Below are 10,912 nucleotides of genomic sequence, written 5' to 3'. Positions count from 1 at the left end.
TTCTGCTCCCTCCCCACTCCCAATTAACCTCTGTCTCCAGGGCTTAGTGATGTGAGGAAGCGCAAAGGAAGAAAAACCAAGCTGGGCTCAAGGGGAGGATAGGGTTATGAGGGTGCATGCATGCCTGGCATGGGACTTGCCCCATGTGACATGGCAACACCGCCTGTACCACAGGGCAGGACCATCACCATGTGGAACCTCGTGCCAATCTGGTTGCACCCTTTCCAGCACAGCCTATGTGTGATGACATAACCGTGGTAATATACCAACAGTATACCAGTTTAAATGTATCTCTCAGTCTCACTGAGAATAATTTCATTCTTGAATATGTATCGTATTATCCCAAAGAACTTCTCTTCCCCCACCCGTGGTCTCTGGCAGTCATCATGCATTAGATTCCCCAGGGTGCAAAATTCTATTTGAGAGGTATGGAAAACATCCCATCTAATTGTTTCCTAAGTCTGACTTTTTTCTTTTTTTTGGTGAATTCCGTCTGCTGCTTTTTAATCCAGGAGTCGCCAGGCTATCAAAGAGCAGTCTGGAAGACGTTTTCCATTAGCAGCCTTGAATCCATTTCCCACCTCCTGGGAAAGAAAGTTGATGGCAGAGCAAAAAATGTATACAAAAGGTCATGGTCGTCCTCCCCCCCCCCCCCCGTTCAGTTGCCATGGACACACACCAGCAATTAAACCCATCCGATGCAATTGTGGATATTTATTATCAGATGACGCTGTTTCCAAATCCTCCCCGCCGCCATCTCATGACTTTTACAAGCACTTTTCATAATGCTGAGCCTGATAAATAAATAAGGAAAAAGGAGAGGAATTTTTAAGGGCAAGAGGGGAGTCAGAGGGGAACCAGGTTCATAGCATGATAGTGAGTAAGCTTTTAAAGAAGCCACATTCACAGTGATTAGTAAATAACAAGTTAACCACTCTGTCACGTCCGCACCGTACATTTAAAGCACTCTTGTACCACTTTAACAGGAATAGGTAAAGGTAAAGGTACCCCTGCCCGTACGGGCCAGTCTTGACAGACTCTGGGGTTGTGCGCCCATCTCACTTAAGAGGCCAGGGGCCAGCGCTGTCCGGAGACACTTCCGGGTCACGTGGCCAGCGTGACATCGCTGCTCTGGCGAGCCAGAGCTGCACACGGAAACGCCGTTTACCTTCCCGCTGGTAAGCGGTCCCTATTTATCTACTTGCACCCAGAGGTGCTTTCGAACTGCTAGGTTGGCAGGCGCTGGGACCGAGCAGCGGGGGCGCACCCCGCCGCAGGGATTCGAACCGCCGACCTTTCGATCGGCAAGCCCTAGGCGCTGAGGCTTTAACCCACAGCGCCACCTGCGTCCCTTTTAACAGGAATGGCTTCCCCCAAATTATCCTGGGGACTGTAGAGCTGAGATTTGTTAGTAGGGTTCCTGTTTCCCTCACTAAGCGACAAATCCCAGAGTGGTTTAACCACCAGTCCCTCTTTCAAGGAACTCTGGTCCCAGTTAATAATCCATCTGATGACTTCTGCACTAGCTGCAGTTTCCAAACAGTCTTTGGGAGTAGCCCCATGTGCAGTAATCTAACCTACAGGCTACCAGAGCGCACTATGATCTAATGCCAGTGGGGCCTCAGAGACTGATCTTAAAGGACAGATGGGAAACCTTGTCATGCATGGATTTGACCTGTCCCATAGCTTAACATTTGGGGGTTACTGAGTTAAAGAGAACTCTCCTTTGTTTAAGGCCAGTGGTTATGGCTTCTTTCCACATGCAGTGAATCTTTGGGAGATCTGCCGCAAACCCCACAGACTTTAAAAAAAACCCTTTTAAAGAAGAAATCCTGGCTCACTGTGATGAAATGCTTTCCAATGCTCATAAAGACAGCATCTCCCCCCTCCCCCGCCCCACCTTTCCTGTAACATAGAGAGAGGAAGTGCGTGTGTGGGAATTGATTGTCACTGCCCATGCGATCCAAAAGACCCCTTATTAAATGCATATGGGATGCCTTTGTGAACAGGTTGAGTGCTATCAAGCTAATTTCTTTGGCTAGGTTTGTTGGTATGCTTGTAACTGGGAGATACAGAATCTAATAAGGTGCTTTATATGGAGCCAGACCATTGATGTGACTGTATTTGGAATACAGCGTACAGTTCTGGTCACCTCTAAAAGGATACTGCAGAGTTGGAAAAGATTCAGAAAAGGCAGCTAAAAATGATCAGAAGCAACTCCCCTACAAAGAACGGTTGCAGCATTTGGGACTTTTTAGTTTAGAGAAAAAGCAACAGAATTAGTCATGACATGACATGGAGAAGGTGCATATAAGTTTTTGTCCCGCTTTCATAATGACAGAACTTGTAGACACTGCCTGGGATTCATTTTGGACCTCCATTCTCCTTTATAACAGAATACTTTAAAAAATAAATCATAAGCCAAGCGTACGGGGTGGGAAATCTCTTAGGATTTTCTCTTTTGGCTCGATTCAGTCTGCCCCCCATCCCATGGAAGGTGGTACTCCATGTGTGTTCAAAAGGCCGTAGAGATTCCTGAATGCTTCATTAGTCCACGTAGCATCATTTCCTTAATCATTATTTAGTACACATCCAGAGTTCAAGGCAAGGACGTTTTCCCCTCCTTTATGGCTCAGAGACAAGCACCGGGGTGGTGGTGGTAGAAGGCGGGGGTTTGTATTTGCTCTTAAGAAGAGGTATAAAAAGGATCAAACAGCTGCTTTTCGTTTTTGCCCCAAATATTTGCATTTAAGTTCACCGGCCAAAAAATGTTTGCGCTCTCCAGCCTCCGAGAGAACATGGTCTGAAATGAGGACCAGCTGCATGCACGTGGATGTTTATGGCAGGGCCCGTTTGGAAATGAGCACATTTGTTTGGTGGGAAAGAGGATGGAGTGAACGCCTAGGGCGATGCGTTGTAGGACGTGGGGTGGGGGAGACCTCTGCGTGGAGGGAATGAAAGCTTAAGGCTCACAGGGTGGTAAATGAGCACAGACAGCTGGATGATGCCGAGTACCAAGTAATCAAGATCAGGAACGCAGAAAGCTCTTTTGCACATAAGAAGCTCTCCTAAACATATGAGGAGCCTGCTGGATCAGGCCAATTGCTCATCTAGGCATAGAATCATAAGAGTTTGGAGGGACCCTGAGGATCATCTAGTAGTCCAGCCTCCTTTGCAGCTGTTCCTTACGGGGATCAAAACTGCAACCTTGGTGTTATCAGCACCATGCTCTAACCAACTGAGCTATCCAGTCGATGTGCTTCTCCCACATCTTGTTCCATGGGCATAGCCAGGATTTGGGTTGGGAGGGGGGCAGCCAAAGTTGTTGAGTTGTTGTTTTTAGGAAATCAAAGTTGCAGGGGGCAAGCTTCTGTTGGGGGGCAGGGAGAACCTCAGATAATTGAATACTTTCAATGCTTGTCAATAATATTTGCTACCCCCATGTTTTGTTCTCACAGTGGCCAACCAGATGCCTCTGGGAAACGGGCAGGTAGGGTTAGAGCATAAGAGCGCTCTCCCCTTCTGTGGTTTACAGCAACTGGTATTCCAGCAACTGTGGAGGCAGAGGATATAGGTATTATCCACTGACAGCCCTGTGAATATGTCTAATCCACTTTTACAACCATACAAACCAGTGGCCATCGCTGCCTCTTGTGGGAGTGAGTTCCATTGTTTAACCAAGCACTGCGTGAAGGAGGACTTCCTTGTATCTTCTGATATTCAGCTTCACTGGGTGTCCACGAGTTCTAGCGTTATGAGAGAGGGAGACAAGTTTCTCTGTATCTGCATTCCCCGTGCCAGGCATCATTTTATGCTATCATGTCAGCTCCTGCTTGTCTTTTCTCTAAACTAAAAAGCTCTCAGGAGCCCACTCCACCTTAACACACAGCAGGGCCTTTGGTGTAGCTGCTCCTCTGCTGTGGAACAGCAACCCTGCCAAGAAACCACAGGCGATCACTTTATCTGCATTTTTTTAAAAAACAACTGAAGGCACTTCTGTTCCAACAGGCCTTCGCAGCTGGATAAACGGGTCTCTGCCACGGGTGTCTTCTTTATACTGTATTGCTTTTAAGTTTATCTGTGTTCATTCCAGAGGTTTTAAAGCTGCCTTTATTGCATTTTGAACGTCACCTTGAGATGTGTGTGTGTGGAAGGTAAGGAAAAAGAGAAGGTAATTCAGCGGTCAAGGATGATGGGAACAAGCATAGATTGTAGTGCAACAAACATCTCGGGGGGGGCACTAATATGTCTATCCTTGGTGTGGGTAGTAATGAGCTAGATGGAGCAATGGTCTCCAGGGGTGAAACTAGGCTTTATTTCACCTGGGTCAAAGACCCAGTTTAGTACACACACACCCATGCATTTTCGCACTCACACAGGCTGGAGGCGTCATCAGGAGCAAAAAACCCAGCTAGCCCCCATGCAGCTATGGCTCTACCTGAATGTTGTTCATAAGAAACAGCAAGGCTGTTTCTTATGAACAACATTCTTCTTTGATACTGCTGCGATTTAAACCATGCCCTTAATGTGTCGGTGCACATCAGCAACCTGGAAGAGTTGTGGAGGGCACCACCTTGGCTATCCTTGGTGTGGACAACAGCGAGCTACATGGCCTGAATCGGTGCAAAGCTGTTTCTTATGATCAACATTTTCCTCTGAAGCTGTGATTTAATCCATGCACCTATGCGCTGGTGCGCATCAGTAACCCGGAAGAAAGGGGGAAAGACTTGAACCGAGAACTGTCAGCATGCACCAGTACCGGGATTAATTTTAGGGAAACCTCTAGGTCAAAACAGAAGGCAGGCGCAGCGAGAGAGGGGGCAGGGTGAATCCATGTAACAATAGAGGAACAGAAAGGCTGTCCTCCATCCATAGCAGTGGGCATTTTACCAATTCTGTGAGAGCAGGCAGCCTTTCTGCTCCCAGCCACAAAGCAGCCTGCCGTAACACAATTCACAGTGAGATCAAAGCAGTTCTCCAGCCTGCAGGACCCGTGTGTTTGATGTGATGTCTGTGGAAAAACTGAAACAGTTCTCCCCAGGGGACATGCGGTTCCTGTTACAGCTCCAATATATCGGAGTACCCCGTCCCATCCACGTCAAATACTGTACTGCAGCAGCTCTGATTCTGTTATCTGTCCAGGAAATGTCTTTAAATTCTGCTGAAAGTGCAACAGTTTCTACAGTGCTCGTCTCACTGCCTGGTTATGGGGAAAGCACATACAGTGGGACCTCGGGTTACATACGCTTCAGGTTACAGACTCCGCTAACCCAGAAATAGAATCTCGGGTTAAGAAGTTTGCTTCAGGATGAGAACAGAAATCGTGCTCTGGCAGCTTGGCAGCAGCAGGAGGCCCCATTAGCTAAAGTGGTGCTTCAGGTTAAGAACAGTTTCAGGTTAAGAACGGACCTCCGGAACGAATTAAGTACTTAACCCGAGGTACCACTGTAATAGGAAGACAGGGTAGGGTGGTATATAGAGTTGCCAATGGAGCAAGGCAGAGGCTGGCTGCCCCACTCTCGTGCCTTGATTTGTAGAAATCAGGCGGTGAAGCGCCATGAATATTACAACTACAGTAGTCTAATTGTGAGGTTACTAATGTATGGACAGCTATGGCAAGCCTCTCTCTGTTGAGGAACAGGCATAGTGGACACATCAACCAAAGTTGGAAACGTGTTCTGAGCTGCTGAGGTCATCTGGGCCTCTGACAAGTGATGGATCTAGGAGCACCCCAAAACTACGAAACTGCAGAAGGAGTGCAACCCCTCATTGCTGGTAAACAACCTTATTGGGACTATATAAACAAAGGAAGCGGCCGCATACTGAGTCAAAAATTTGGTTCATCTAGCTCAGCATTGTTGAGTGACAGCAGCTCTCCGGGGTTTGAGGCAGGGATGTTGCCAGCCCTACCTGAAGATGCTGGGGATCCAATCTTGGATGCTTTGCATGGAAAGCTGATGCCCCTCCATCAAGTCTCCTCCTTCTCAAGATTCACAGTCACCGTTGTAATAGTGCCACTCCTGCTTAAACCCACAGGTTTAGGATGTAGGAAAACTGAAGAAGGGCATAGAATGTCTCTTTGGGGTGACCCAGCAGGCTCATATTATTATTATGGATTGAATTCCCCAAGGAATATAACAGCCATGACATTTAGGAAAAGAACCTCCATGCTCAGGTGCAGTCTACCCTCTCTGAACCTCTTGTTGGGATCAAGCAGTGGGGAGTGGGGGGAGGCACCCTTTGCCTTTAAACTCTGGGTAAATGTTGCAGATTAAGGGGGAACAGGCTCTTCCCATCTTGAGTCAACCCCCCCCCGCACAACCTCATGCTTTCCCCTCTGTTACCCACCAGTTGGTCCCTCCCTTCCCAAACCCTCCTCCCGCTCCAGCTAGCAAATGGTCTCTCCCTCCCAAGTCCTTTGGATTCCCCCTTCCCCTCTTCAGCATAATGGTCTCTCCCACGCCTTGGCGCTCACTCTCCCCCCTCATTAGCCCTCCCAATGGACTCTACCTCCCAAACCCTTCGCATCCCCTTGTCCTGAGATCCCCCTCCCCTCTTTAAACCAAATGGTCCCTCCCACAACCTGCGCCTGCTCCCCCTTTCCATTCATACCCAAAATGGTCTCTCCCACTCCTTCCCGCGCCGCGCGCCGCCTCCAACTCCATACTTGGCGATGGCCGGCGAGCCGCCTTCTGATTGGCTGACGAGGTGGTGGCGGCGGCCGTTCCTATTCTCGCGCGCTCGCGCGCCGCTGACCCGGATGCGCTACTGCTAGGCAACGGCGGAAGTGGCAAAAAGAAGAAGAAGAAGAAGAAGAAGGGAGGCGGTGGAGGAGGGCTGCGGCCTGGCTCAGAATTCGGAGAGCCCGGACGGAGGGACTGAAGAGCCGCCGTCGTAGCCGCCCCCGCCCCCCCCGCCACTGCTGAGAGGCCCCGTCCCGAGGAGGCATCATGGTGAGAAGACGGCGACTCCTCTGGGGAAGTGGGGAGCCGCTTCCTGTGAGGGAAAGGCCGGCCTGGGTCCTCTTGGGGGAGGGGCCGCTGCTGAGGGGAGCGGGGGGGGGGCGGAGAATCCAGGTGTCACTCGGAGGGCTCACGGGGGGAGTTGGTGGTGCTCCCTGTCTGGGGTGAAAAGGGGGACAGGCAGGGGTTACAGCTCGGGGGCGGGGGAGCCAGTTGCTGTGGCTGCTGGTAGGGTAATGGGGGGGCGGGTCGAGGGGGTTGTTTGTGCTTCTGGCCAGGATCGGGGTGGTGAGGCGAGGCGGGGGATAAAGGCCGATCTGGTTTTGGAGGAGGGCTGGGTGGGGGAGAGAAAAAGTTACTCGCACTCCCTGTGGGGTCCTGGAAGTGGGGGGGGGGGAGGGAGGGCCGGTCTGAGGCCTCCTGGGGGAGCGGCCACTGTGGGGGGGGTGGGAGAAGGGACCGGGGAGGAAAGAAGACTCCAGGTGTCACTTTCGGCGGTTACCTGTGCTTCCTGTCAGGATCTGGGCTGGAGTAAAAAGTGGGGAGGCGTTGTAGATACGCTGGAGGGGGGAGTAGGAGGAGCCAGATGTGCATCTGTATTTTTGGGGAGATGAATCGGGTAGTGGTGGCTTGAGGAGAGTGATTTGTGCTTCCTGTCAGGGTCTGGGTTGGAGTAAAGAGAGGAAAGGGGCTGGGTGTGGCTCTGGGGGAGAGGCAAGGCCTGGGCGGGGGAAATGGGAAGAGGGTGTATCTGTCAGGAAAGGAAGTTCCTCCCCGTGTTGCTTTTTCTCCCCGCCCCACTGCATGCTGAATTCGTGGGGGTGGGGGAGAGAGAGAAAAGGACAGATAGAGGACTGTAGGGTGCAGCTTGTTTTTGTGGTGGCACCATGTAGCCAAAGCTACATGTGAAGGTGGAAGGCCATGCAGGAGGCAGTGGTGGTGTTGAGGTCAAGAGGGCAAGTAGGATGGCTGTGGTTGTGGGTTTATTAGCTGGTGAGAAAGAATAGTATAAGAGAGATGGGATTGGGGGGTGGAGCTGGTGTGAGATGCAGTGATTGTTGGGGAATACACCAAGTAGGCAATGTTAGAAACTCAGATACATAAGCTAGGTGCCAAATGGTGCCTTAAATCTAGGTTACAGTAGCCGCAACAGAATGTCTGTTTGCCAGCATGTTGAAGTAGATGACACTTGGGGTCCCTTTCAACATTACAGTTCTACAATTCTATGATCTCAGCTACATTGCTTGACTGTAGTTTGCTCTTAGAACGGTTCACTTGTCCCAGTATGCAAGAAGGTGAAACGCACAACAGTGGAAAAGGTATTAACTATGGATTAAGGCAGAGGCTCTCCTGCCAACCTAACAGTTCGAAAGCACGTCAGGTGCAAGTAGATAAATAGGTACTGCTCCAGTGGGAAGGTAAATGGTGTTCCCGTGCGGTGCTCTGGTTCGCCAGAAGCGGCTTTGTCATGCTGGCCACATGACCTGGAAGCTGCCTGCGGACAAACGCCGGCTCTCTCGGCCTATAGAGTGAGATGTGTGCCGCAACCCCAGAATCGTCTGCGAGTAGACCTAACGGTCAGGGGTCCCTTTACCTTTAAGGCAGAGGCGTGAGTTCCATTTGGGTGGCCTGCAGCACAGTGAAATATATCTGTACTCAGCCCTGCACTGGTGATAGGGAACTAAGATGCCCAGCAAGGGATCCATGATTCACATGGCAACACAGAGCACATGACACTGGCTCAATGGAGATTTCAGTCGCTACCTGGTACCCAGAAATCTCCACATAGTCACAGTTAGACCACCTCCAATAGCAAAATGCACCTGGCTCCCAGGGTATTTTGAACACCTTGAGTAGGAGACAACTGGGGGTTTCCATGAGTGGGTGAAAAATAACAGTAAAAAAGAAAATTACCCATAGCCTCCTTTACATGATAACATGGTTGTAGACCTGGCTGTTAGACAGTTGCTTGTAAATGGGAAGGACTTACCAATGTAGTTTTAAAGAGGCATCCTAATTCTTCTTGCACTTGGAGTTTTCCTGACCAGGACACTTGAAAATCGCTTCAGGTAGAGCATTGGCCTGGTGTCGGTGGAACTACAGCTTACCTGTAGAAAGTGGCAGTGTGTTCCAATTGTCTACGATGTCTCTTCACTATCTCATATCCCTTTCTTGGTCAACCTGGCACCCCCCAGATGTTTTGGACTACAGATTCCATTAGCTGTGCTGGCTGGGGCTGATGGGAATTGTAGTCCAGAACATTTGTTGTGGAGTGGGGGGATGTTGACGAAGACTGTTGTATCTGCTGGGCTCGGTTGAAGGAGTTTTGGTGGGAAACACAGGCACGGCTTGTCTCATTGAGTCATAAAGGTGGGCATTTCTGCAGTGACTGCTGTGGTTTGGTAGCTGTCACTGTGGTCTCTAAGACAGTAGGAGGACCTTGCACTAGCAAACACCGTATGGCACTCAGCAAATGTCATGGCTTTCCTCTTTCAAAGGGAGCTGTTGTAGTGTGCATAATCTCCTGGAAACCTGAGGTGGTGATGGTGTGAACAGATTGCAGATTGGTACAAAAGTGTGCCAGCTTGTGCACAGGTCCCTTTGAATGACTGGGCAATCCATGTGGCAAATCTCTCTCAAGTTACTAATTCATTCTGTGTGATGGCTTGCTCTGCGCAATTAACTTAACTGTATGGCTGCCCTTACAGAGAGCAAAAAAGGGCTCTTTAATTAAGCTGCTTGCTAGTCTGCTATATGTGAAGTGGTCTTATACAGAGCCAGACCCATCTAGCTGAGTATTATTTATTCTGACTGGCAGCAGCTCTCCAAGATCTCAGGCTGAGAGTCTTGCGACTGACTGACTGTAACTGAAGGCCCATTAACTCCTTTAACTGGAGGTGCCAGGTGCCAGGTCTTGAGCCTGATAACACCTGCATGCAAAACAAATGTTCCTCCCTCCCTGAATTTGGGGGATTAGGTTTGGTGGTATAGATTGGGAAGGAAGGAGCTAGAACTTCCAGTTGCTGGAAACTGGATGTTTGTGGGCCTGCTGTTGGAACATCTAGTTGGCCCCTCTGAGAACAGGAGGCTGGACTAGCTGGGCAACTGATCTGAACCATAGGGCATATTCTTTCCTGTTCTTATGTTCTGCTCATGGTTAGGTAACCAGCTGTCATTATCATTTTTTCAGCTATACGTGGCTTTTCCCACATGTCCAATGCAGTTCACAACACAAACAGCTGTGCAACAGCAAAAATATACATTGAGACATGTCAGTGTCTGAGTTGTGAGTAGACCTGTAGTCTGGAAAGTCTGTGTTAGGTGGAAAGATAAAACATCCTTTCCTGTCTCATATCTGCCAGATTTAGTTCAAGAAACAAGCCTGTTTCTGTTTCATATAATTTTGCACTAGTTCTGTTATCACCTGTCCTATATGAATATACTTGGGCACACTGACTGACTTGTGGGGCTAACAAACCCGTTAGGGTACTTCCATATAATGTAAAAAATGCTATGCATTTATTCAACCCTGCTAACCTCAAAACTGGGTATGTGCACATCAAAACATAAGAAAAGCCCTGCTGTTAGATCAGGCCAAATGCCCATCTGTTCCAGCATCCTTTTCACACAGTGGCCAGGCAGGTGCCTATGGCCATGAGTGCAATAATGCTCTCCCCCAACATGTGATTCTCAGAAACGTTTTCAGAGGCATACTGCGTCTGTCTCCCTCAGATGTGGAGGCATGAAGTATATAGTCATGCATAAAATAGTTATGCCTACTGATAGCACAGGCGCTTGGAATTGTCTGGAAATGATGCGTTTTCATACCTAACAGTTGGCATTCGGGGCATGATGTTAACTTCGTAATTCTGGGTAGATCTTTTGCACAGAACCTGGGGCGGTTGGTAGTTAATGAGGAAGTTGTCCTTTCACACACTTGCATCTTCCTT

General features: G+C 49.3%; 1 protein-coding gene and 1 long non-coding RNA gene across 4 annotated transcripts in view; one reads left to right on the top strand and one right to left on the bottom strand.

Moving 5' to 3' along the window:
- Window positions 1–496: 496 nt before the first annotated feature.
- LOC307222255 lies at window positions 497–6,673 on the bottom strand. 2 transcript variants are annotated; one of them, XR_013841683.1, is made up of 4 exons: window positions 6,613–6,673; window positions 1,344–3,746; window positions 680–968; window positions 497–584 (listed from the first exon to the last, which is right to left on the bottom strand). It is a non-coding gene; the product is annotated as an uncharacterized lncRNA (long non-coding RNA). The 2 variants fall into 2 exon arrangements; XR_013841684.1 differs by lacking the exons at window positions 497–584; window positions 6,613–6,673 and adding an exon at window positions 5,911–6,315 and having other exon boundaries at window positions 700–968.
- A 133-nt stretch (window positions 6,674–6,806) lies between these two features.
- The window catches only part of CAPZB (capping actin protein of muscle Z-line subunit beta), a 73,835-nt gene continuing 69,729 nt past the window's right edge, over window positions 6,807–10,912 (top strand). The window contains exon 1 of one of the 2 annotated variants that reach the window (XM_079987261.1): window positions 6,807–6,953. In XM_079987261.1, coding sequence (XP_079843387.1) covers window positions 6,951–6,953 — 3 coding nt within the window. In that variant the 5' untranslated portion in view covers window positions 6,807–6,950. The remainder of the gene's footprint in view (window positions 6,954–10,912) is intronic. The other variant, XM_079987262.1, reaches the window with a different exon arrangement.

This window comes from Podarcis cretensis (assembly GCF_951804945.1).
Source record: "Podarcis cretensis genome assembly, chromosome: 8".
Taxonomy (NCBI): domain Eukaryota; kingdom Metazoa; phylum Chordata; class Lepidosauria; order Squamata; family Lacertidae; genus Podarcis; species Podarcis cretensis.
The sequence above is the reverse complement of the archived record's forward strand: the minus strand, read 5'-3'. Positions and strand labels throughout refer to the sequence as shown.